At 48.7% G+C, this 27,744-nt stretch overlaps 1 protein-coding gene across 2 annotated transcripts; it reads right to left on the bottom strand.

Annotated features, from left to right (window-relative positions):
* Window positions 1–531: 531 nt before the first annotated feature.
* Window positions 532–27,744, bottom strand: TMEM268 (transmembrane protein 268). Of its 2 annotated transcripts, XM_082631295.1 has the most exons (10): window positions 27,644–27,744; window positions 24,197–24,383; window positions 18,459–18,568; window positions 15,545–15,652; window positions 14,353–14,502; window positions 9,885–9,995; window positions 8,991–9,071; window positions 7,324–7,509; window positions 3,917–4,135; window positions 536–3,787 (listed from the first exon to the last, which is right to left on the bottom strand). In XM_082631295.1, the coding sequence occupies exons 2-9, from the start codon at window positions 24,303–24,305 to the stop codon at window positions 3,956–3,958; spliced, it is 1,035 nt and encodes a 344-aa protein (XP_082487421.1). In that variant the 5' UTR covers window positions 24,306–24,383; window positions 27,644–27,744; the 3' UTR covers window positions 536–3,787; window positions 3,917–3,955. The 2 variants fall into 2 exon arrangements, with proteins under 2 accessions (XP_082487422.1, XP_082487421.1); XM_082631296.1 differs by lacking the exon at window positions 7,324–7,509 and having other exon boundaries at window positions 532–3,787.

Here is a 27,744-nt window from a genome sequence, read left to right on the forward strand (position 1 = left end):
AGTGATAAAGTATTGATACACGCTACAATATGGATGATTCTTGAAAACATTATGTTATGTGAAAAAGCCAGTCATAAAAGGCCACAAACTGCATGATTCCATTTATGAAATGTCCAGAATGGGAAAATCCAGAGAGATAAAGTAGACCAGTGATTGTCAGGGGCTGAGGAGAGGGAGTAACGGGGTGACTACAAATGGGTAGGGGGATTTTGTGGGGGGAAGATGTGATGAAAATGTTCTAGAATTAAATAGTGGTGATGTTTGTGCAATCTTGTGAATACACTAAAAACCACTGAATTTTATACTTTAAAATGGTGGACTTTATGGTATGTTAATTACATCTCAATTTTTTTAACTAGGTAATTAAAAAAAAAATACTTTGTCAAAAGTAAAAGGAGAAACAGAAAATCTACAATCCTAGCTGGAGAGTTTCCTCCCTTGGTCACTGATAGAACCAACCAACCAAAATCAGTAAGGATATAGATTTGAATAAGGTAAGTAAAAACTCACACAAATAGACACAGGTAGAAAACAGTATGCAGCAGCTGAAGAAAAGTCATCATCAGATGATGGAGCCCTTACTATGGACCACACTATGAACCAGGCCTTGTGCTTTGCATGCATCACCTCAATTCATTCCCCTATTATCACATGCCCCCTTAATAGATGAGGAGGAACAGAGAGGGTGAGCATCTGGCCCAAAGTCACCAACCAGCTTGTGCGTAACTTCCCTGCTACGGAAGCAGAATCTTCCCTAGATTAGAGAATAAAGACTAGAATCGTTATTCACATAAATACACCCCATGGTGCTGGAGTAACTGAGGTCTGATGCAGAATGAATAAACATTAACTGTTAATGAACTACATCATCCACAAAAGCATAAGTCGGGCACCTACAGCATTTACGACACAGTGAGAGATAAAAATAATAATAATAGCAACAATTTCTTGAGCGCTTACTCAAGTTTGCAACGCACAGTTGTAAGCACTTTACATTTTTTATATCATTTAATCTTCACAATCACCTGCCAGGTAGGCACACTTATCTCCATTCCACACTTGAGGACTGAGACCCAAGGATGGGCAGGGGGCAGGACGCGGCTCCTAGGTGGCAGACCTTGGATTTGAATACATGTGACTCTAGAATCCAAGCCCTCCGCTCCCACTTCACGACATGGCACCATCTTCACCAGCTCCATGCCTGTCATCAACACAGAGCTTTGAAACGGCACACATGTTCCTTTGTGGAATCTCATCTTCACAGCAACCCTGTGAAGCAGGCAAGACAGGATCACAGAATTTTCTAAAAGAGGAAACTGAGGCTCAAATGCGAAGAAATGTACCTCATGGGCACACCTCAATGCCCTACCCACTGGGTGAGACCACCAGAAACTCTAAAGAGAGGAAAAGGCAGGAAACAACACATCAAGGGTCCTTTCAGGAAGCTGTAAAATGGAAAAACTGCTGTTTTGTTAAAACACACACATTTTTATTCTCTGTTATTATACTTACCAGGGTTTTATGGTTGGATGATAAATATGGGCTACTATTGATCACATTCACAGCCCACACTTCCGCTGTGGCAGGTGAGAAAAACAATGATCGCCTTCATGAATAATTCTCATTGAGCAAAGCGGGCCACAGCATTTGTTGGCTGAAGAGAAATGCCTAAAAGAGCCATTTCCAAGGGGTGGTTTATGTACATGATTTCTCTTCTCTGGCCCAGAGAAAGTGAATAGTCAGATTCATCTCTTACATGGTAAGTCATCCACATAATTACATTTCATGTTCACCAGATTCATTTATAGAGTGAACTGACATTCAGTGAGGTTAACCTAACCAAGGTCATACTGCTAAGAAGTAGCAGATCTGAAATGAGAATACAGCTCTCCTGCTGGCTCGGCCAGTGTTCCATCCAAAGGGGTATCAGGTCTGGGACACCTCACCTGTGTGGGTCTATAGAACCTTTCTGCGTGTAGATAAAGGCATAACAGAGAGAAAGGCCAAGGGTTAAAATGGAACAGAAGAAGATGGAAATTCCCAGATCTTTGGCTTTGAAAGGGCCAATAAGAATCATCCAATCTACCCACTATACAGATGTGTAGACTGAGGACCAGCCTAAAGTTACATAGCTAAAAGTGGCAGTTCAGGACCAGAACCCCAGTCTGTGACAACTTCATCATTCAACTGAGTACAGAGAGCAATTTGCAAAAGCTACTATAGAGATGACAAAGCACTCAGTCCACAGGATTTTTTTCCTTAGCAAGTCCAGGTCATGCACAAAAAGTACAAGGTGCAGGCTTTGTCCTTGAGGAGCTTATAGTCTAGCTAGAAGAATAGGTATATGCACAGGAAAACAGAATCAATAACATAAGACATCAGTAAAGGCAGCAACTACATCAAGAATTTAAAGGCCGCAGTCAGGAATTCCCTGGCGGTCCAGTGGTTAGGACTAGGTGTTTTCACTACGGTGGCCTGGGTTCAATCCAAGGTCGGGGAACTACGATCCCACAAGCCACGTGGCATGGAAAAAAAAAAAAAGTGAGATGATTTGGATTAATGGATTAAGAGGTAATTTTTTAAAAATAAAAATAAAAAAATAAAGGAAGCAGAGAGTGGCAGGTCTGGCTATGTTGAAAGGCTTCCTGAAGGAGGGGTAAGGCAAGCTGAGCTTTAAAGCATGCATAGGATGGGGAGGGGCAAGATAGGGGGAGGGTATAAGAGGTACAAACTACCATGTATAAAATAAATAAGCTACAAAGATATATTGTACAACACAGGGAATACAGTCAACATTTTATAATAACTATAAGTGGAGTATAACATTTAAAAATGGTGAATCACTATGTTGTACACCTGAACCTTGTATATATCTTACATCAACCATACCTCAATTAAAAAAAAATTTTTTTTTTACAAAAGCATGCATAGGGGTCCAGCAGATACAAAGGAACCGGTATGTCAGTCCAGGAAAAGTGTTTCAACCTATGAAGGATTTTTATGGGCGATGAAGCCAAAATTGCAGATGAAGGCCTGGTCTTAGGTGCTGGGGAGCCTTTAAGTGCCAGGCTAGGGCTTTTGGATTTGGGCCTAGGGAACAACGGGTCTTCAAACTTGTTCAGAAGCCGAGCACCTGGCAGCCTCTGAGCTCTTCATGGAATTCCACAAGTGACAGATTACGCTTCACTCCAGGACAGAGTTAGTGTTAAGGAACCAACGGCCATTCTCCATCTGCAGTATGAAACCATACCCACAAGCAAGCATGCCTTTGAACAAAATATGTCCTCCAATCAGACAGGATCAGTCTCTTCCAAATGTTCCCATTAGCAGTTACAGGTCGTTTGTTTCCTACTCCTGAAGGCCTGTGTGCTAGCGTACAAGCCCAAGTGCCATCGTTTTTCAGAAAATGTAGGGAAAAAACAACTTAAAAATGGAGAACATTCTGAGAATTTACTTCTTCACTTCAGATTGGGAAGAGGCTTCTTATAATCTAAGGGGCCCAAGGCAATGCCACAAAGAGCAGTGTCCTCCCTGAGTCTCCATCTGACAAGGAGCGCGTGGGGACAGGAGCATCACCTGAGACCAAGCTTTGGACACACATTCAGTCCGGTCTGGTCATCTTCACATTTCCTGGGCTCTCCAGATGATGAAAGGCATGTGCGGGTGGCCCTTTCATCCATGCCCACAGTTCTAAGCAGCACAGAAAGTACCTCAGAGTGGGACCGTCGGCTTCTGCAAAGGCCAGGGGTCAGTGTGGGATGCTGACAAACCATTCTTGTGCAGGGTCCTGGAGGGAGCACAATATTTCACAGTGCTGACATGACTGACAGCCTCAGAGCGCCCCCAGATGCTGCTCTCCTAGCCCAGGGCTCACCGTTGGCCACCTTGGGCTCCTGAGGCCTCCCTGACTTCTCACCTTCAGCCTTGGAAGAAGATGTGTACCTTCGTCCCTAGGTCACCTGGCCAGGAATGGGCAGCACCCTGTACCCAGGATGTGGGCTTCTATGAGCTGGCAGGGGCATGGAATCCTTGGAGAGTCTGTGTGTCGTGTGCCCAATGCCTGGGGGAGCTGAGAGGTCACCAGGAGCCGGATGTAGTAGCCACCAAACACTGCCAGCAGCTGCTGGGCCATTTCCTGGAAGAGGTAGGGAAGCAGAGTGAGGGCCACAGAAAAGTGTCTAAAGCATGAGGGCTACGCCAAGTGGTCCTTACACCCCGGACCAGCAGTAATGCTCACTAGGAAGAACCCGGCAAGGCCCTCACCCGGGACAACTGCAAGATGCCTGAATCTGGTCTGGAACTCCAGCTCTCAAGCTCTGTGGGGCTCCTACAGCCTCAGTTTCCTCATCTCTGAGGTGGTAACCTAACTGCTAATAGGTGATAGTAATATGCACAAAAAAGCTAGGGAGCCTCAGAGCACTAGAGGAATTACCATTGGTTTACACCAGCCAATTGTGCACACACACACACACACACACACACACACACACATTTTTCCAGTTTCAAGTGTCTGTGATTTTGTAAAGTACATGAGGTCAAGGTAATACACTTGAAGAAAATCACCAGTAAATGGAGGCAGGGTTGGGGGAATACCCCTCTGACGGCAGGATTCTTCAAGTCATACACAGCAGTACCTGCTGAATTGCTTCAGACAGTACTCCTATATTAAAAGTGCTTATCAAAACTGGATTTATGGGCTTCCCTGGTGGCGCAGTGGTTGAGAGTCCGCTTGCCGATGCAGGGGACACGGGTTCGTGCCCCGGTCCGGGAAGATCCCACATGCCGTGGAGCGGCTGGGCCCGTGAGCCATGGCCGCTGAGCCTGCGCGTCTGGAGCCTGTGCTCCGCAACGGGAGAGGCCACAACAGTGAGAGGCCCATGTACCGCACACACAAAAAAAAAAACTGGAGAAAGACAAATATGGTATGATTCCACTTATATGAGGCAAAGAGAGGAATAAATTCATAAAGACAGAATAGAATGGTGGTTTTCAGGGGCCGGGTGAGGTAAAAGAATTTGTATTTAATGGGTATGTTGTTTCAATTTGGGAAGATGAAAAAGTTCTGGAGGAGGATGTGGTGATGGTTGCACTACAATGTGAATGCGCCTACTGCTACTGAATCGTACACTTAAAAATAGTTAAGGCGGTGAATTTTATACTACGTATATTTTACTGCAGTGAAAACAATTAAAAAGTGAGAAAGAGGAAAAAAATTTTTTTAATTGTATTTAATGCATGCTCTTAACACATTTGGTCTCTAAAGTTCCATCCACCTGTCTGGCAGTTGGGATTCCAGCAAAGATGCTCCAGTTTCTTTTGTGTGGCATGGAAGTCTTTCACAGTACTTGTGTCCAGTCGGAATGTAATGGAGTAAAGTGTGGGTTACACCCAGCCTGTTTATGTCAGTACAGTTAGGGATCAAGCATAGGCTTTCAGGGCTTCCCTGGTGGCGCAGTGGTTGACAGTCCGCCTGCCGATGCAGGAAACATGGGTTCGTGCCCCGGTCCGGGAAGATCCCACATGCCGCGGAGCGGCAGGGCCCGTGAGCCATGGCCGCTGCGCCTGCGCGTCCGGAGCCTGTGCTCCGCAACGGGAGAGGCCACAGCAGTGAGAGGTCCGCGTACCACAAAAAAAAAAAAAAGAATAGGCTTTCGAATCAAAAGGGCCAAATGGGAATGTCAGCTCAGCCACCCTGGGATGGACCCTGAGCAAAGTCACTTCACCTTGCTTAGCCTACTTCCTCATCAGTAAAAGACAGAAAATCACAGCACTTTTCTGGTTGAGCTGGAGTGAGGACTAAAGGCACTAATGGATAGAAAGCCCAATACCTAATGCGCAATAAACGCCATCAGTATCACTACCATTATCATTATTCAAAAAGCAGAAACTCCACCTAGCTCTGTAGGATCTGTGTTTCCTTGGAGTTACCCTTTGTGCTAGAAAAATGTTGAAAACTTCAAACAGTCTACCACTTACTAACTCAGATTGGTCTTCCCGCCCATTTATTCTAAAATTGATAACATAAGAAGCAAAGAACTGTGATAAGAAATTGGCCTCCTGAGGATCATAGGACTGGTTTCTGCCTTGGACTCTGCCACATTCTCCCTTGTCCTGCGACCTTGGGTGAGTCAGCTGACCTCTTGGAGGCTTATTTCACCCATCAAGGAAGAAGGGAAAATAATCTATACTTCAGAGGATATGCTAAAGAATTTTATGCCTGATAAAAAACCTGTAAAAATGTAAGAGGTCATTATAACTATTTCTCCGCCTTTTGCACACACTGGGTTCCTCCTGAAATATGACAGTCTGGCCCAGGTTGAGACTTGGGCATTGCTTGTATTTTCCTTTGCTATTTTATAAGGGCAGCTACTTTAAAAACATGTGCACACACACTGAGACTTGATATTCATGACAGGAAATTGTATTACTATTGGTTTGAATGAATTTGAAAAAATAATTTAAAAGACCCATCATAGTTAATAAGCTATTTCACATAAACCCAGACATGCATGCACAAGAAAGAACGTGATCTTATCAATCTTTTCAGCTCTTTGAAGGGATTAATATATTTATCATTTTCTCTCATAATGGTCCTATTTGCAGGTCCCCCCACTCCCCATCCATGCAAAAGGGAAAGTCTGGGCTGGTTTGGACCTTTAATCCCCAAATCTATTGGCTAAAAAAAAATGCAAGTGCTCTCCTGTATCACACCCTGCCGGAGGTCGCCCCTTGCTGCATGTCTCCCAGACAGTGGGTCTGTCCTCACGGTGAGAAGAGGGTTGCATAAGCCGCAAACCACATTACCAGACTTCTGGTCTACCAGCTCTTGACCATACCCAACAGACAGCTTGGGTGGCAGGACCCAACAGAACTCTGGAGCAGGAGGAAATGGAATTCAACAGAGATGCATACAAGATTTAAATATCCAACTGCAATTTAAGGAGATGGATGGAGAGATGATAGATTGATGGATAGATTTAAAAATGACCCAAATATTCATCAACATGTCCATGGTTAGGTAGGCTATGATCCATCAATATGCAACTACATATCCAATAGAACTACACAAAAGAATACCAAGATATTTTTTAAATGGGGTGCGGGGGCACCCAATAAGTATAAAATGATTCCTCTAAGCTATCTTTTAAAGTGCTGGGGTGAGGAAAAGAATATTGAAAACTAGTAGGCTAGAAGACGTGTATGGTCCCTACCAACCCAGTAAAGGCATGTCCCCAGGAATCTAGAGCTTAAGAGCCCCACACAGACTCTATGCAAACACCTGGTGGGGGAGGAGGGGGCCTGACTGGCCCAGGTGCCTGTTACCTCCGGCTCAGCCTCAGGAATAAGCTGGCGAAGCTCAGTCTGCATGAGTGGCCTCTCTGTGGGACCAGGACTGCTGGGCAGGAGAGGAGCCTCCTCCAGCAGGTTCTCCGGCCCCTCAGCCACCGTGGGGTTCACCCCAGTCTCCATGACAACACACAGCTGGCTCAATCTGCTTCTCAGCAAGGACTGCAAAGGAAACAGAGAGGGGCTCAGTGGTGTCCTAAGTTAGGTGGATGTAGGATGCCGGGTGGTTCCCTGAGCCGCAGACCCACATGGGACGGATAGACCGTCTACAGACTCAGATGCTGACCTCAGGAGGCTCTGGAGAGATCAGATAATTCCTGCAAAAGTATGGTCAGAAGCACTTTTCCTTCCATGCTCTCATCTGTTCCTCAAAGCAGCCTGGGATGTGGGAATCTATACCCATATGTTGCAGATGAGCAAACTGGAGCTCAAAGGAATTGCCCAAAGCCACACAGGAACCAATGGGTCCGGATCAGGGCTAAGCCACAATCCTGACTTCAAAGCCAACTACAGCACTTGCGGGGGCCTGAAAATGGATCCCAGGGAAGAAGCACAGGGCTCGAGGACAGGCGAGCTGGGCTCCAAACTTGGCATCACCAACCAGCTCTGAGGCTTCTCAGAGCCTCAGTTTCCTCCTCTGTGGAACTGGAGCAAACTCTCCCCGTTCTTTCTCAAAACATTCAGGATTTCAAACAAGTGAAAGTCATCTAAATATAAGGTATTTTCCTCTGCCAGAATCTTTATTATTGTTGTTGTTATAAATGAAATATATTCTCACTGCTATTTATTATTATTATTATAGATAAAATTTATATTCACTGTAGAAAATGTGGAAAATGTGACTAGTTAAAAAGGAAAAGAGGGGGCTTCCCTGGTGGTCCAGTGGTTGAGAGTCCACCTGCCGATGCAGGGGACACGAGTTCGTGCCCCGGTCCAGGAAGATCCCACATGCTGTGGAGCGGCTAGGCCCGTGAGCCATGGCCACTGAGCCTGCGCATCCGGACCCTGTGCTCCGCAACGGGAGAGGCCACAACAGTGAGAGGCCCGCGTACCGCAAAAAAAAAAAAAAAAAAAAAAAAAGGAAAAGAGGACTTCCCTGGTGGCGCAGAAAAGAGGGGGCTTCCCTGGTCGTCCAGTGGTTGAGAGCCCGCCTGCCAATGCAAGGGACATGGGTTCGAGCCCTGGTCCAGGAAGATCCCACATGCCGTGGAGCAACTAAGCCCGTGTGCCACAACTACTGAGCCTGCGCGCTAGAGCCTGCAAGCCACAACTACTGAGCCCACGTGCCACAACTACTGAAGTCCAAGCGCCTAGAGCCCGTGCTCCTCAACAAGAGAAGCCACCGCAATGAGAAGCCCGTGCACCACAACAAAGAGTAGCCCCCGCTCGCTGCAACAAAGATCCAACGCAGCCAAAAATTAAATATAAATAAATAAATAATTCTATTTTTAAAAAATTCTTTAAAAAGGAAGAGAAAAACAGCCATAATTCCGTAGGCAAAAACAACCATGATTCCACAGAGGTATTCTTCCTTCCAAGTAACTTTTCCTTAGACACTTGTTCCAACACTGAGGTAATGCAATCTATACAATTTAGCCTCCTGGTTTATTTCTTTGCTTTGTTTTTCACTTAAGGTATCTCACCTCTTGGCTCGTCTTCATTTCTCGAACATGGTCAGACAAAAACTGCACACAGGTCTCCAGGTCGAAGTAGACAAACCAGAGCTGGGGAGAGAAGCAACCATGACCGCTGAGGCCAAAGTCCACCAGACCTTGAACTCTCCATCTCTGAGACGGGCCTCACCTCCTGCCTCCTCGCTGGAGGCTTGCCCTTCTGGGGGTGACCAGATTCACCCTGGTCTCCAGCATGAGCACGCCATTCTGCTCTCTCCGAGGCCCCCCACACGATAGGGTCTCCTTTGGATGGCTGGTAGGCAAGTGGCTTCGTGTGCAGATTTGGAAAATGCCAAACCCTGTGCCCGCTGGGGGCCCACCCGTACCCACACCCTGGGCCCCTCACCAGCTAAGAATGCAGACATGGTGCTGAGGAGATTCATCAACCCTCCCAGGCAGAGCCCAGCCAGGCTCAGGCGCCCTGGGCCTCAACCAGCCCAGCTGTGTCCCAGACCCACTGTGTGACCTCTTTCTAGTCACTTCAGGTCTCCCCATTGCCTTGGGGCCAAGAAAACAACCATGCCAGGAGGACAAGGCCCTCAGGGTCTGACCTGCCTCCCCAGGGACCTTGTCTGGGTACTGAGGGCTCAAAATAGAGGAGGCCCCATCTCTTTGCTGAATAAATGTTGAATGAGGAATGTGGCTTGGATGGTCTCCGAGCTTCCCTTCCAGCCCCGCCTCGTGGAGGTTCTAGGCTGCTGGTTACCTCCCAGAGAGAAGCCTCCAGAAAGAAACACTGGAGCAGAGATGAAGGAAGGGCTGCTGACGCCATCTCCGTTAGCAGACTCCGGGGGACACTGCGCAGACTGGGAGAGCCCAGCCCCAAAGTGGGCCCACTGGAGAGGTCACTCCGAGTCACAGTACCTGAATCACACTCTGGCAGCCTTCTACCGTGTCTGTCACCCCCAACAGCACCCGGTGTCTCAGGAGGGCTCCGTTGGCAGCCGCCAGCCTCAGATCCGTGTTGGCGTTGGCCTGTAAGACAAACGCCAGCACCATGGCCCAACCTTCATGCTGCCGGGGAGCTCTTGGGCCTGGGCAATAACCACACACTGTCCCTCCCCGAGACACCACGGGACAATCCTGGTCTCCAAGACACATCCATTGTCTCCCCTATAAAACAGACCGTGGCATTGTTGGGACAATAAATTCAATAGTGTCAGAGAGCTTCGGGTGAAGCCCAGCTCTGCTACTTCCCGGCGGTGTGGCCCTGAACAAATGTGTCCCTTCTGAGTCTTGCTTTCTTCAGTTGTTGAAGAAGACTAAAAAGCATCTCTGGCCCTTAGGAACATGGTGAGATTGAACTGAGATTGTGTGTGTGACGCACTTAACCCGGTGCCTGGGACACAGTCAGGGGCCACACATATCTGCAGGAGGAGGGGGCTGGAGAGCTCTGAGCATCGATTGTGGAAATAAAGCACCTGCTTTCCATACTACCTAACCCAGTGACTGGCCCTCGGAGGGGGGCTCTGGGAATCCATCTTCTTCTTTTCCCACCAGAACCAACTGACGCCATGGATGACAAAGTAGGTGCTAAGCAGACCAGGGAGGAGAGGACAGGAAGGGTGAGAGGACCCAAAGCTCTAAAAGACCCTACAAGGACTTTCAGATGCAATTAGAAGGCAACCCAATGGAGGACAACGGTCTCCAAAACAGGAAGGACCCCTGTAGGGAGCTTTTGAATGTGTGAGAAGGCCCTTAACAGTTGTCACAGGACAGGCGATGCTGGCATTTAGGGGCAAGGACCAGGGATGCTAAACACATGCCTTCCACTGTAGGCCACGTCCCATGACAGAGAATCTTGCACGTGGAAGAACTGTCCCCCAGCCTACCTGAACCCCAAATGTCCCACTGGGCACAAGCACATGTGAAAAAATCTATTCATAATTCTCTGACAGGCCAACCTAATTCCATTTTACATATAAACCTAAAGTGTTTTGTGAATAGGTTTTAAAATACATTGAATTTTCCAGGAATGCCACTGAAGGCACACCTCGTTTATTGCGTTTCACTTTATTGCGCTTTACAGATACTGCCTTTTTTTGTTTTGTTTTGTTTTACAAACTGAATGTTTGTGACGATTCTGAGTCGAGCAAGTCTATCGACGCCATTTTTCCACCAGCGTTATTTTTTAACTAAGGTATGTGCGTTGCTTTTTTTAGACATAGTGCTTTTACACACTTAATAGACTACAGTATAGTGTAAACATAACTTTTATATGCCAAAAAATTCGTGTAACTCACTTTATTGTTATATACGCTTTATAGCGGTGGTCTGGAACCAAACCCACAGTATCTCCAAGGTCTGCCTGTATTATGAAAATCAAGGGATGATTATATTTTGTTTTGCCTAGAACTTTAGCAAGGGTGTTCACCCTTTCAGAAACCCCTGTCACCAAGATTTCATGTCCTGACTCCATCTCTTAACTACCTATATAACCCTGGGCAAATTAGTCACCATCTCTCTGCCTCCACACCCTCACGTCCAAACTGGAGATAACACCCCCTAATAATAAGGGTTAGAATAGGATGAAATGAGTTAATTCACGTAGGACACCTGGAAGAATGAACGCTCGATATATGTCACCTAGTAATATCTTTATGATGACAATACTGAACTGAAGACACCATGTTTTCCACTGTACCACGTTGGCCACAAACGAATATTTTTAGGAATGTTCAACATACCCTAGTGATGTGTTTTACTCTACAGGGGATAAAAGACAGAGTCTTGCCTGCCTTCATAAGCCTCTGATCTTGAAAAAGGCTAATAATGACCCAAACAAGGGGAAAACAAGGCAGTGTGTACAAATGCTGAGGCTCTCAAGGATGCTATGTGATGCGGGTAGGACACAAACAGTAAGAGTGACAGTGGTCAGGAAGGGGGATCTGCATGGTCCTGAGAGATGAGGGATCCGAGGATAAAGAAGTCCTTGAGCTGAGGCTCAGAGGAAGACCTGAGCGAGGCTGTGTGACTACAGACTAGTTACTTAACCTCTCTGAGCTTTGGTTTCACCACTAGTGAAGAGTAAATAATCATAACAGTTGATACATAGTGAGCCTTTATGTAACACCAAGTAAGATTATAAGCACGTTGCGTCATTTAGTATTAAGTCATTTAGTTCTCCCAACAATCCTATAAGGGAGCTAAAATTATTATCCCATTGTACAGATGAGAAAACTAAGGCCCTGAGAGGTTAAATAATAAATCACCCCAGGTTTCAGGGCTAGCAAATGGCAGAGGTACCCTGCCTTCCTGTGAGGTTGTTGTTGGGCATGCATATCAGGCCCCAAACACAGAACACATAATAAGTGCTCATTAAACGATGGTCCTATGAGAAAGTAAAGGATCCTGGAGGGGATCAACAAACAGTGATGACAGAGGGGCTATTATGTACCTGGGGCCTCCATGCTGCACCTACACGTAAAGATCCAGGGTCTTGTTTGTCTCTGTGCCCTGTGCCTAGCACATCCCCTGGCACTTGTGGAGGCTTCATAAATGCCAGCTGAATAAGGAAGAAAGGGAGGAAGGAGGCAGAGAGCCCCAGCAGGCATTCCCTGAACTGCCTCCCTGAAGCACCTGCCAGGTGCCAGATATTTTGCTTGCTCCTGATAAAGCAGGGCACTTTGCTTCTTACCCCTCCCCAAGAGAAGGTTCTTGCTGCAGAAGCAGCCAGCTCCACTGATTTTTTTACAGGCCAAACACAGGGGCCATGAGAGCTTCAGCAGAGCCCAAGGGCAGCATTATTCTGTCACCCTCATCGCAAAGCCCGACAAAGATCCTTTCAGAATGATTAAGCCATGAAGTTCCTATATGTCCCTGTGAGCACAGACACTAAATGGAATTCATACCCCCAAACCCTGACCACATTTCCCAACATCCCACCCTCTCCTCTGGAGTGAGGCAAGAGTGAAGTGTTTGCTAAAGATCTCAAAGTCCAGCTCTGTGCTAGGTGCTGGGGGAGCTTTTGAAGCAGCTGGAAAGACAGTGGAGGGGTGGTTGCCAGAATAAGAGTCCCCCAAGGATGCGTAAATCCTACTTCCCAGAACCTGTGAATTTATGTTACTTGGCACAGAAAAATTAAGGGTGTAGATGGAATTAATGTTGCTAATTAGTTAGCCTTAAAATAGGAAGATTGTCCCAGATTATCTAGACAGCCCAATGTAATCACAGGGGGCCTTGAAAGTAGAAGAGGGAGACAGAAGACTCAGAGTCAAGAATGCAAGAAGGACTCAACCCACCACTGCTGGCTTTGAAGATGGAGGAGGGGGCCATGAGCCAAGGAACGCAGGTGGCCTCCAGGAGCTGGAAAAGACAAGGAAATAGATTCCCCCCCTAGAGGCTCCAGAAAGGAGGCAGCCCAGCCCTGTCAAACTTTTAAACTACAGAACTGTAACACAACACATTTCTGTTGTTTTAAGCCACTACGTTTATGGTTATCTGTTACAGCCACAGAACACCAATACAGTTGGGTATTGACTGAGGATATGGCTTGGAATCTGAGCGTCCTGGCCTTGAATTCCAGCTCTGCCATTTATTAGCAGCATGACCTTGGACTACTTCTTGGGCCTTTCGGAGCCTTGGGTTCCTCACCTGCAAAATGAACGTAAAAGCCTCTACCCAGAGATTTACTGGGGGGTTTAATGAGTTAATGCATGTAAAGCATTTAGTAGATGACCTACCACATATGAAGTGCTCAACAGTAACAAAAGACAGATGTTAAAGAAGCAGAAGACAATTAGCAAACCATACATTAAGCCAGGGGGTATCGATCGCCTTTGTGAATGAGATCAGGAATCAGAGGGTTCAGGCTTTGAACCTCCACTCTGCCACTCAGAGTGGGATTGGGACAAGTTACCTAAACTCCCTGATCACCCACCCACTCTCTGCCTCAGAGGTGGTTACTGGGGTTAAATGAGACACAACTGTCAACCAAGCACCAGGTAGAGTCCATCCACCTCTCTCCAGGTACCTTGTGCTGTGAGGTGGGTCCAGGAAGCACCCTCGCTCACAGGGCTGTGGCGCGCACCCAGGCAGAGGGGGTGCATGGAAGGGCTCAGTCACCTCAAAGTGCCATCCTCCCCGCTCCCAGACTCTCTCAAAACACAGCCTGCTTCCAGCAAAACAACCCACAGGCATTAGAGAGAAAAACAGAAAGGATTTAATCACATGTGTGATTTGATTTCTTTTAGTCACTGGGCACATGGGTCAGGGTGAATTTTCATGGTTGGGGAAATTCTTTGAAGCAGGTAAAAGAAAAATCTGACTTGGGATTCTCCTGTCCACACAGCCTTTCTGGAGGGAGCGTGGCTGGAGTCCCCGGATGTCTTACCTTCCTCTGGTGTCTCTCGAAAATGAGCACAAGAGTCAGGGTCAGGCTCATGGCAGCCAGGGTCACGAGCAGCACACCCAACCAGTGGTTCCCCAGGGCGAACATCTGGCTGGTGGAGTAGATGTTGGCCCATACCACCACGTAGAACACCTGCAAGAAGCCAGAGAAAGGGCACGGTCAGGAACACCAGTCCTCAAACGAAGCAGCTCCATTCCAAGGGACACCCTCTGCCCACTTCTGACACCCTCCATGGATGCGAGAGCTCACAAGGCCAGTCAGAGACTGATGGGGGCGGGAGATTGGGGTGGTCTGTGAGAATGGGCCCTGTTCTTTGTTCAAAAGCAAAGGGAGAGGCAAGGGGTTAGAATAGCTACTCCAAATCCTTCCTTACTCTGAATTCAAATAAAACAGAAAAGGGCAGGGGGCTTGGGAGTGAGATAAATTTGAATCAGAAGCCCACGTTGATCTTTCAACAGCTAGGTGGCCTTAGACAAGTTGTAACAACTCTCTGGGCCTCAGTTTCCTCATCCGTAAAATGGGGATGATAATACCTACTTCACATGTTGTTATAAGGGTTAATAAGATAACCTATGTAACAGTCTAGCACTTCTTAGGAAATCAGTAACTGCCAGTTGCCATTCCTTCCCCTCCTAGAAGCAGGACATGGGAGTCAAGAGTGCTTTTTGACCATTTATACATACAGAGGAGTGGCAGGTCACAGTGGTTAAGAGCACAGATGCAGAAACCAGAGTGCCTGGGTTCCAACACTGGCTGTGCCATATTCTGTATGCCTGTGTGTGTTTATGTATATATACAGGTGTATACATATGTTTATATGTGTACACACACATATATGATTAGAGCTGAAATAGACCACTCTGTTGAACAGATAGGGAAACCAAGTCCCAGAGAGGAGGAAAGTCTTGACAAAGCCAGACACTGAGTCCAGAGCCTCAGTGGTGGGTCTACAGATTCCCAATCCCCCAGCTCTGCCCTTAATAAACCCTGCCTCCCATCCTCTACATGGGGAGCTGGTTACAACTCTCCCCCATGAATCTCCTCTTACACCAAACCCAGGTCCAGGTGTACTGCTCTCTCCCAGGCAGCCCAGCCACCAGCCCCCAAACCCGTGACCCACACCAGGGCACTATGCCGAATTCAGCAGTGCCTCAGAGGCCTCCCTCGCTCTTACCACAGCGAAGGCCAGCCGCATAGGCCTCGAGTTGTAGATGATGTATCTTCTCACTTGGGGCTCCAAGAGGGCACTCTCAGCCAGGCTCCTGTACTGCTCAGCCGGGACCTGCTTGGCCACCCAAGGGAAAGACACCCGTCAGCCACGGAGAACCACGCCCCACTCCTTCCCACCAGCAGGGGTGTTGTGGCCAGTTCACGTGGCTGTCATGTGGAAGGGGGATGAGGTGCATTCCTGGCTGCCCCCAAAGCCAGAATGAGGAGCATGGAGCACTGAGTGGCAATCACAGGGTGCAGCTTCCAGCTCAGAGAAGGACAGGCACCACTGGGGAGGTGGGACAGCTCGAGATCCAGAAGGACATCCAGGAGAGGGATCCCTGTAGCCCAAGGCTCAGCACCTCACGGCAGACCCAGGATAGCCTAATGGTTAAGGTGCAGGCTGTGGAGTCAGTCAGCCCTGGGTCTCCAAACCTTGGCCCTGCCCCTCGTGTGCTGTGTGACCTGGAGCAAGTAACCCCACTTCTCCTCAGTTTCCTCCTCTTTAAAATGAGGATAGGGACTTCCCTGGTGGTGCAGTGGTTGGGAGTCCACCTGCCACTGCAGGGGATACGTGTTTGCGCCCTGGTCCGGGAGGATCCCACATGCCGCAGAGCGGCTAAGCCCGTGCGCCACAACTACTGAACCTGCGCTCTAGAACCCGTGCTCTGCAACAAAAAGAAGCCACCACAATGAGAAGCTCCCGCACCACAACGAAGAGGAGTCCCCGCTCGCCGCAACTAGAGAAAGCCTGGGCACAGCAACGAGAACCCAATGCAGCCATAAATAAATAAATAAATAAAAATTTTAAAATAAATAAGTAAAATAAAATGAGGATAATCAAAGTACACCTTGTAGAGGTGATAGGCATATTAAATAAGATAATACATATAAAATATTTACAATAAATACAATAAATACACATAGTATGTATATACATATTATCTGGACATCTTTGGGGGCCTCTGTTCTCTTACTTAGACAGATATGTGTGTCTAAGTGTATGTGTACACAAGTCTGGTGCTGGTTCCATAGTGAACACTTGATACACAAGTGTTATTCTCAAACTGTACCATCAATAACTATTAATACAGTCCAAGATACTGAAAATTCACATCTTCCTGCCCAAACAAAAAATGTCATAGAGCAAAGGTCCTATGAGAATGGATTGCCTAAGAACACAGAATTTAATCATTAGAGGTGATATTTAGGAACATGGTAGAACAAGATGTAAACTGTTCATCAGTTAAGAAAACCCAATCTGAAGACAACTGTTTAAGAAAAATGTTCTTTTGTACAAAGGCTGAAAGGAAGCGTGGGAAGTAAAACCAGCTCATGTGCTGATGTGGGGCTAGTACTGTCAACTTGGAAAGTTTCCCTTTAATGGTGATAAAATGTTGTTTTAAACCATAATGCAATTCTGTTTTAAAGGAGTACTCTCAAGTCTTCAGGGTAAAATTAGCAATGTAGCTTCCTCATCCATAAATAATCCTCCCTGGGCAGTGAAGATGAAGGCCTAATCATGCTGGAGGATTTGAGAAGAGCAAGAACCACACCTGTGGGAACTTAATAGCAATACCACAATTTATTGAACATTTACTACGTGCCAGGGCCAGTGCAAGTGTTCCTTGAGCACTACTTCTCTTAATCCACACAAAAACCCTGCGTAATAGGTATTAATATTGCCCTCGTTTTACAGATGATGAGACTGTGGCTCAGAGAGATTAAGTCACCTGCCTAAAGTCACCCAGGCAGTAAGCAGCTGAGCTGGATCTGCATCCAGATCTATGAACCCCCATGAAGCCTATGCCTCGAATCGCTATGCTTGAAGGTACTGCATTATCATCTAATGAATTCATGTACCCTTCCCTTTGCAGAAGCAGTTCCTTCTCCTAAAATGCCTTTCCTCCTGTCCACCCAGCAAACTCCTGTTTTTTCCTTCAAGAGCCCAGATCAAGTATCTGCTCCTTTGCAAAGCTTTTGTTAGAATGAATAAAGGAAACCTCATTTATACTGGAGTTGGGAAGGCCAGAAGGAGGTGCTCTCATGCCCTACCACTCATTGTCATCTGCAGACTCCAAACAGGAAGAGAATCACCTTGCATCTCCAACAGGAAGAAGGTCGGTTTCTGCCTTTTACTCCCTCAGCAGGAGGAAGGAAGATTTTCTCCTCGCCTGGCAATAGCCCAGCCAACAAGAGGCTGTCACAACTCAGCCAATGAAAAGCCACTACACTTCGAACCCCCCGTTTCCCCCACTGGCCTCCTTGTTTATAAGAGCCCCTCCCAACTTCTCTTTTACCTCTATAAAAGAACAGTCCTTTCCTTTGTTTCTCCAGACTTGCCCAGTTTTTACTATAGCGTGCTTGTCCCGAATTGCAACTTTCTGCTATTACCGAAGAAACCCATTTTGCCAGTATAGTAACTGGCTGCTTTAGTTTTAAGGCAGACACTTTCATAACCACTGCTCCCCGAGCTGAGTTTATCACTTTCTCCCGTGAATGTCTTCAATGCCTTGTGCATCCCTCTACTGCAGCATTTATACCATACTGTTCTGCTTTACCTGACGCATGTCTATCTCACCCACTGGGCTCTGTGAGCAGTGTGACGCCAGACACAGGGACCTAGTCACCTCTGTAGTACTCAGTGACCGCCTAAGTGGCCAGCACAGGGTGGACACCCCAAAACACACATCTGTTAAGTGAATTAATTGGAAGGAGAGGACATCTTCCTTATGTCCCCTACCTTGTTGAGCACAGGATAGGTGTTTAATAAAACTGTTGTGAATAATTGGATGATAGAATAGATAGACGGACAGACAGGTGGATGGACGGATGGATGGAAGAAAAAGTACTAAGGACTCAATAAAATCAGCACTCACCTGAATGCCCCATGTCTGCAGTTGTTCCTCGGCGGCTCCCAGATCGAAGGAGATGGGTGCACAGGTATTGTCAATCCGGAGAACTGTGAGGACCTGGCCATTGTGGAGCTCTGAAAGCAGACCAGAAGCTTCATGTGGCTGAGCAATAAGGACTTTGGGTGAGCCCAGACCTTGATGGCATCACCTCCTCTGGCCTTGAGAACATTCTCATAGCAAGGAGGGACTTGCCATCCTCAAACCCCTACAGGAAAAGGACTGGACTTGACTGGAAAGCTCCCAGGAGACAGAACTGAGGCCGGAGGCTATTAGGACATTATTTGAGACCATAAAAGGAAGAACTTCTCAAGAATGTGAGCTGTCCACACACAGTCTGGGAGGTAGTGGGCTCCCCCTCACAAGGGATATTTAAACAGAGATTGAGCAACTAATTGCACTGAGGAGATGATCCAGCAGACGTTTATTCGAGGATGGCAAAGGAAGCGCAACCAAACAACTTACATCCCTAGTGGGCTCGGAGTCTAAGTAAGAGGTAACAATGTGGTAGGCACAACAGTGAACCCCCAAGGATGTCCCCACCCTAACCCCCAGAACCTGCGAATACGTTATCTTACATGGCAAAGGAGAATGGGGGTTGCAGGTGAACTTAATGGTATTAATCAGCCGGCCTGAAATAGGGAGATTATCCTAGATTATCTGGGTGGGCCCACTGTAATCACAAGGATCCTCAAAAGTGGAAGACAGGGAATTCCCTGGCGGTCCAGTGGTTAGGACTCCATGCTTTCACTGCTGAGGGCACAGGTTCGATCCCTGGTTAGGGAACTAAGATTCCGCATGCCATGCAGCGCAGCAAAAAAAAAAAAAAGTGGAAGAGGGAGGCAGTAGAAGAGCCAGCAGGGATGTGACTACGGAAGAAAGGTACAGAGAGATGGAACATTACTGGCTTTAAAATGGCGGAAGGGGACTTCCCTGGTGGTCCAATATTTAAGAATCCGCCTGCCAATGCAGGGGACGCGGGTTCGATCCCTGGTCGGGGAACTAAGATCCCACAGGCCACGGGGCAACTAAGCCCAAGTGCTCTAGAGCCCACGCGCCATGACTAGAGAGAAGCCCGTGTGCCGCCCGCATGCCGCAACTAAAACCCGACGCAGCCAAGTAAATAAATAAATATAAAATAAAATTTAAAAAAATGGTGGAAGGCTTCAGGAGCCAAGGACTGTGGGTGGCCTTTAGATACTGGAAAAGAAAAGGAAACAGATTCTCCGCTGGAGCTTCCTCAAGGAATGCAGCCTTGCTGACCAGGGCTGTCAGGCTGTGAGCCGACAGTCTGGCCAGTGGCAGACTTCTAACCTACAGAACTGTAAGAGAAGAACTGCATTTGCTAAGCCACCGTTAGTGGCACCTGTTACAACAGTCACAGAAAACTAATCCGCTGACTTACGGGCCAGCCCTCCCCAGCGTCTCTGCACTCGCTCAACATTTTAAAAGCATATATCGAGTGAAGTCATCCCTCAAAAACACACATCATCTCAGGCTTGTCACAACGGCTATCAAAACTCTTGCCCTGCAGGGCTGCAATGAAGCCAGACCAGGAGACCCGAGGGAGGCCAGCTACAGTGAAATCCCCTCGGGTCCAGGGAGGAAGAGCAGCAGAGAGAAGCCAAACCAACTTCCCTTCTGAGCAGAGAAACTCTGAACAAAAGGACCGAGATCTCCTTCCATCACGTACGAGGCCCAGGGAGCCACCAGACAGCAGCCAGGGCAGCTGCTGCGGGGTAGTCCAGCCCTGAGACTCTACGATCCCAGCGTTCAGCCACGCAGGGCTGGGAGCTGAATATTTCAGCACATTTTCTGTAGCTGTTACTCAGAAAAGGAGGCAGGACTGAAGGGATTAAACCATGAACATGTTACCTGCTGGCTCAGGGCCCAGCTCGGGGCAATCCCTGAGTCTTAAAGCAAAATGACTAGCTCTAGGGCTTCCCTGGTGGTGCAGTGGTTGAAAATCTGCCTGCCAATGCAGGGGACATGGGTTCGAGTCCTGGTCTGGGAAGATCCCACATGCCACGGAGCAACTAGGCCCGTGAGCCACAACTACTGAGCCTGCGCGTCTGGAGCCTGTGCTCCGCCACAAGAGAAGCCCGTGCACCGCGATGAAGAGTGGCCCCCGCTCGCCGCAACTAGAGAAAGCCCTCACACAGAAACGAAGACCCAACACAGCCAAAAATAAATAAATAAATTTATTTTTTTTAAAAATGACTAGCTCTGGGGCTTCCCTGGTGGCGCAGTGGTTGAGAGTCCACCTGCCGATGCAGGGGACATGGGTTCGTGCCCCGGTCTGGGAGGATCCCGCGTGCCGCGGAGCGGCTGGGCCCGTGGGCCATGGCCGCTGAGCCTGCGCGTCCGGAGCCTGTGCTCCGCAACAGGAGAGGCCACAACAGTGAGAGGCCCGCAAACCGCAAATAAAAAAAAGAAAAAAAAAGAAAAAGAAAAAAAAAATGACTAGCTCTACCTTCCTGGGAAGCCCTGGCCCACCCATATGCTCCTCTAACCCCTCACCCTGTCCATCCCTGGGCCCTGCCACCTGGGCCAACAAAATCTCTCCCAGCTCCGGGCATCCCTTGGTATCTTCACCACAACCCTAGGCCAGGCTCCCTTCACCTCTCCCTGTACCTGCCGTAGTCTCCTAACTGGTTTCTCCAACCTGCTCTTCCTCTTACAGTGCATTCACACAGCAGCCAGAGCACAAATCAGATAATACAAATTCTCTGAGTAAAACTTTCAGTAGCTTCCCAGTCCTCTGGCAAAAACCAACCTCCTCACCAAGCTCCCCTGGCCCTTCGAAGAACTAGCCTCCTGCCAAACTCACCTTGAAGGCTCAGCCTCATTCTGTGTCTTGCCACCCCAGCCTCCTTAGCTCCCTGGACATGTAGTGTTCTCTCCCACCCCAGGGCCTTTGTGCATGCTCTTCCGGCTCTCTCCCTACAACACATCCACCTAGCCTCACACCGTTATATCTAAGTCATCATTTGTGTTCCAGCTCATTAATCCCTTGCCCAGGGAGTCTTCCCTGACATTCTAAACTCGTGGCAGATCAAATCCGATAAACCTGCCCATAACTACATGCTCTTCTCCTTTATGCGTATCAAAGACGAGCACACGTGTATGCAATTACTTGATTAAAGTCCATTGTCTCCATCAGACTATATACTCCCACATTGGTTTTGCACATCACTGAATCCCCTGAGCTGGGTTCAGTGCCAGGTGTACAGTAGGCACTAAATACATGCTTCATGTATAAATGAGGTGGGGAAAGCACAAGCTAGATGGTTTGGGGTTCAAATGGTAACTCAGCCTCTCACTAACAGAGCACCTTGAAGAAACAATTTAATCCCTGGCCATCCCCTTAGAGGATGATCATATCCACCACAGAGGATTTTGCAAATAATTAAGATGATGAAAATTAAGCGCTTGGTGCAAAATGGGTACTGAATGACTGGTTGCTACTGTTGTCATAATTTAAAAGCCAGCTTGTCAAAGCTCCTAAGTTACCATAAAGGCACACCAGTTTAGCTGTGTTGGTTTTTACCTTCCCACACCTTGTTCCAGAAAGGATTTAAGGCGGCTTCATAAAATAAAATATGAAAAGATAAAATTATAAAATTAGATTTAAAAATAAGCAAATGAGGGAAAACAAACAAAAAGAAGATCAAGACCAAAATAAAACAGAACAATAAAATACGATAAGAATAGCTTCCAGGAACTGAGCCTGTCTGATGCACCAGGCACGGGCTTAGACTCACAGTCGTGATTCTGTTTAATCCTCCAAGACTCCTAGAAGGTGGAAAACCATTACAATGGAAAAGGAAACTGAACCTCTGAAAGGAGAACCAGCTTGCCTGGTGGTACCAGGGGAAATGAAAGTAAGAAGAGAAGTGAAGAGAAAGGGTAGCATACAAAATGCAGGCAGTCGTGCTGTGTGGAGCCTCAGACTAGCCCTCCACTGCACAGCACAGAGCAGACAACCCACGCTAAGCTGGATCCCAGGCATGGAGGTTGTGAACTGCTCCCCTAGCATTGCTCTTTACACTATGAGGACAGTGTTTGCCTGAGCAATATGAGGACTTTTCATAGTGTCTCTGTTTCCCTTTCAAACCATGAGTTCCTGGATTCTTGGCAATAACTCTCTCATCTGTTCCTCAAAGTGAGAACTGCAAGTCCTCCACTTAGAAATACTTGTTTTTACACCTAGGCTAAGAAAAAGGATCTGAAAAGCTACCAAAGAAGCGTGTGTGTGTGTGTGTGTGTGTGTGTGTGTGTGTGTGTGAGTGTGTGTGAGTGTACAGGGAGCTATTTCCTATAGTGGGACAAGAAATGGCTTGCCAAAAACCAGTAGAGCAATATCTTCAAAGAGCTGAAGGCAAATTATTCCATTCCATTTCATTCTACTGGTGTGTGTGTGTATGTGAACTGCTTTCCTAATAACAGTAGTCATAAAAGGAACCCTTGTTTTTAAGTTTTAAATCATCTAAGAAACAAGCCACAATGCAAAATGCCATCTCCCCTTGCCTACGCCCAGCCACTCATTCATTCATTCATTCAACAAAATACTTATTGAGCATCTACTATGGGCCAAGGGCTTCCCTGGTGGTGCAGCAGTTAAGAATCCACCTGCCAATGCAGGGGACACGGGTTCAAGCCCTGGTCTGGGAAGATCCCACATGCCGCGGAGCAACTAAGTCCATGTGCCGCAACTACTGAGCCGGCGCTCCAGAGCCCGTGAGCCACAACTCCTGAAGCCCGGGTGCAGAGAGTCCGTGCTCTGCAACAAGAGAAGCCACTGCAATGAGAAGCCCATGCACCGCAACAAAGAGTAGCCCCCGCTCACCGCAACTAGAGAAAGCCTGCGCATAGCAACAAAGACCCAATGCAGCGAAAAATAAATAAATAAAATAAATAATAATAAAATTTAAAAATAATAGTACTATGGGCCAAGCCATGTGCTAAGTACTATAGACACAGTGATGAACAAAGCAAAGCAGGGCCCCTGCACTCGTGGAGCTTACATTCTAGTGAGGAAACTGGACATTCAACACTTTATTACACAGGTAATTATTTAATTACAGACTGGTAATTGCTATAGGGAGAAACAGGAATATATCAGAGGGTCCCGGCTTAGGCTGGGTCATCAGGAAAGGATTCCCCATGGAAGGGATACCTGAACTTAGCTCTGAAGGATGGATGGAAATTAAGCAGGTAAAAGGAGGCAGGGAAAGGGCATAACACACAGAAGGGACAGCAGGTGCAAAGGTCCTGGGGCAGGGCAGCATGGCAGGAACAGAGACCAGGGGCACCAAGAGCCATTTAGGCAGGCCTGGCAAGCTGGCGAATGATAGATCTTCATGCTAAGCCTAATGGGAAACACGGAAACACAAAGTGCTTTGGTTGGCTGTGCATTTTTAAAAATCTCTCTGAGACACCATGCAGAGAACAGAAGAGGCAAGGAGGAGAGGTGCTAGGAAGCTATAGCAGGGATCCTGGCAGAGGGCAATCTAATGAGTTGGTGACAGAAAGAATAGGTAGAAATGACAGAAACTGGCCTGGGAACACATCCCCAAATGCCCACCCTTATCTAAAGATACTTCTGTGCCCCTCCACTCCCTCCCCTCAATCATACATAGTATGAGTCCAGTTCAGCATCCTGGGGGGATAGGGGAGGAAGGAATTAAGGGTCATGATCCTACCTTGCCCCCAGCCAGGAGGGCTCCCGCCAGGCAGGGCGCTCCACCCAGGGGAGGAGGTGGGCAAGGGGCCGGCCGCACCGCCGGGGTCCATCTGCGGTTCACACGCCATAGCAGAGCCAACAGGACTTCTGCTTCCCCTTCTCAGAGCTGTGGTACATCCTGGAGCAGCCAGCCCAGCTTCGCCTGCCTTCAGAAAAAAACATCACGAGAAAGAACTTCAGGCCTGGTCCTGGGCAGGCCAGGCTCCTCAGGCTCTCAAGGCCAAAGCCATCACCAGACCAGTGAGAGCCACCCAGAGTCTTCCCTTGGACTGTGGTCTTGCTGATCATGCTGAGGAACGTTCTCAGAGGGGGTGAGGGGGAAGGGCTAAAACCCTCCAAGGCCTTGGCTGAGACTTCCCTCTGCTCTTGGATCTTCTCCAGCTCAGGCACATCGAGGGACCCACAGAGAACTCACGAGCTGACCAGGCCCCACTCCCAGGCATCTGGGATTTCCCTTCCTGCCTGAGTACAGGGCAGGTATATTCATCATGGGGAGCCTTGTTTATACAAAGCAGCAAATGTTATGAAAAGAAAAGAGCAAGGACTTTAGCACCAAAAGACCTAGATTTGAACCTTCACTCAGCCCTCACATGCTCTGGGACATTCACTGTCAAGGCACTTAACTCCCTGAGCCTTTCTGACCTCATCTATAAAATGGGTTCAGGGAGGCCTATCTGGCATAGCTGCTGTGGGGGTAACACAAGGAGACATAAGTATGGCATCCAGTACCCTGCTCATCATAAGGCCTATTTCCTCACAGGTTTTTCCCATTTCACAGGAGAGAAAACAGAGGGTCAAAGATGTGACATGACCTGCCCAAGGTGGGATGGCTGGGAGCTGTGGAGACAGGAGATGGACCAGGCCATCCAGCTGCAAAATCCAAGCCCATCATTCCCGTGCCCCTGAACCTCAGCACCCAGGTCTGGCTATCGCTGAGCCTCCTCCTTAAACTGCCTTAAAAAAGACTGGGTCGGGCTTCCCTGGTGGCACAGTGGTTGAGAGTCCGCCTGCCGATGCAGGGGACGCGGGTTCGTGCCCCGGTCCAGGAAGATCCCACATGCCACTGAGCGGCTAGGCCCGTGAGCCATGGCTGCTGGGCCTGCGCGTCTGGAGCCTGTGCTCCGCAACGGGAGAGACCACAACGGTGAGAGGCCCGCGTACCGCAAAAAAAAAAAGACTGGGTCGAGGGAGACTGCATTTCCCAGGTGTGATCTAGTAACAAGCTCCAGTTGGCATCTGAGCTGCCAAGCTGTGGGAGGGCAGGGACCATCTCCCCTCACCTAGCCCAAGCCTGGCGCACAGCAGGCACTCCTAAATATCACTGAGTACCGGTCAGTCATATCACCCTTTACTTCCTCCCTTTTATCTTGTACCCCCCCAAGAGGCATGAAAGCAACAACAACAGCCCAAGGGTGTCTGCCCCGCACTTGGCAATAACTGAGGCCCTTTCCTGCATCACCTGATTATATCCTAGACCCAGGAGACAAACAGAATCCTTGGATCCATTTTCCAGACCAGGAACCCAGGGACATCATAGCTAGGAACCTGATGCCTGGAGGAGCTGTACTGGAATCTCAGAAAGGTCCTTGAGCCCATCCTCACTCCTCCAGGCAGGAGGGACCACCCACAAGCTGGAGCTGCACAGACATCCTTCCAGACTACATGGAAGGTTCATTAGCTGCAAAATCCCACAAGCAGACATTGTCTTTGGGAAGAAGAAATCCCAGCACCCCAGTTGGCCCAATTAGCCTCCACAAAGTCCCAACCAGAAGAATTCATTCACCTGAAGGCCATTTAGCGTAATGGATAAAAGCAACCTGCACCGTCCTGCCACTTCCCACGTGTACGACCTGGAGCAAGTGACTTGTATCTGCCTCCGTTTCTACACATGTAAATGGGAATGATGTAACGAGGCTATTGTGAGGCTTAAGGAATTCATACTTGAATCACTTGAGAGCAGCACGGGGCAAAAAGGAATATAGCAATCATTATTTTTACTCCACAGACACTCCCTAAGAACCTTCTAGTGCCAGGCCCTGTGCTTTCTAAACTATAAAACCAGAAATAAAATCTTAAGTCCCTCCCCGTTCAGCCCTCCCTGCTGGGTACCACCATCTGATGGGAAAGAGAAACTCAGAGAAAGAGAAATAACAGACAATGACCAAAGAAGGCAGTCAGAGGGAGCCGGCAGCACCTTGGAATGAGGGAAGAGTTCTTCAGGAAGCTTCTTGGAGCAGGGAAAGAGGCTCCTGGCTTGGCAAAGGTAGAGCAAGGGGAGGGACTACCAAGTAGGGAGAGGTACAAACCAGAGGCCAGGATGGGCCCAATGAGGGCAGCCTCTGCACTCACCCTGCAGCCCCTCATCCAACCTGGAGGCTGCAGAGGGCAGGAGGAGTGTTGGCAAGACTGGCCAAGGGCAGGTGCTGACCCATCACCCATCAGTGTGTCCTGACCTGCCACCCCACTCAGCCCTGCACTAGCCCTAGGGGGCAAGGGAGGGAGGGAGAGGCACCGGGGTGGAGTCAGAGCCAGGGAGCGAGCACAGCCCTGAGGTTCCTGTATCTAACGGGTCATCCACTCCCCAGCTTCCTTAACTCCCACCGCTGATTCCCCTTAACCAGACCTTCCAGTTATCCATCTTTTTGAGCTGAGTGGCAAGCCTCTGCAAAGGAAGATATCCTAAAAGTCCCGCTGAGCAAAGGTCTCCACTTCTGCAGGCACTGAGTGCCCAGCTTCCCCAGGAGGCCCTGTACCTCACTGAGGGGTGTGCGTGTGTGCCTTCGTGTGTGTTGGGGGAGAAGGGGAATCCTACAGTTTTCACAAGTCAGGTTTTGTTTTGTTAAACTGGCAAGTCCCAACAAGGGACCACAGAGGGTCTGTCACAGAAGTTTTGGGGTGGAAAAGCCTTGAGAGACAATGGCTCCAAGCTCTCCACTTTCCACATGAGAAAATTAAGACCCAGAAACGGAAGTGAACTATCCAAGGTCAAGGAGCCAGGTGGGGGATGGAGCCACAACGGAACCGAGCTCATTCGGGCAAGGGATGTTCCGCCGCATCTGGCCTTGGCCTTGGGCAGCTGAGTCTAGCTTCAGGTTCTGCCCTCAAGTCTCCTCCCGGGTCTGCTGTCTCTGGGCCTCCCTCACCCTGAAATCAGTGGGAGCACTGTCCCAAGCCCACCGGCTCCCAGGAGCCGCCCGAGAGCAGCTCCCACGCACGACAGAGGGAAATGGGGCCCAAAGGCGCAGGAAGAACGCGGACGCGGCCCGCGGCGCCCACCCCAGACCAAGACACGGGCGCCCAGGCGGCAGCACGGGACCCGCGCGGCTCAAATCGGGGCTCGCGGCCGCCCGCGCCCGGCCCCGCGCGCAAACACAGGGGCGCGCACCCCGGGCCCGCGCACACTCACCCGTCCGCGCCGCCGTCGCCGCCCTCACCGCCTCCCGGGGGGCCCGGGGACGCGGAAGGTCAGGGGGCGCCGCCTCCCCACAACGCCGCAGCCTCGGGGCA

The sequence above is a fragment of the Mesoplodon mirus genome, assembly GCF_964341445.2.
Source record: "Mesoplodon mirus genome assembly, chromosome: 1".
NCBI classification, from domain to species: Eukaryota; Metazoa; Chordata; class Mammalia; order Artiodactyla; family Ziphiidae; genus Mesoplodon; species Mesoplodon mirus.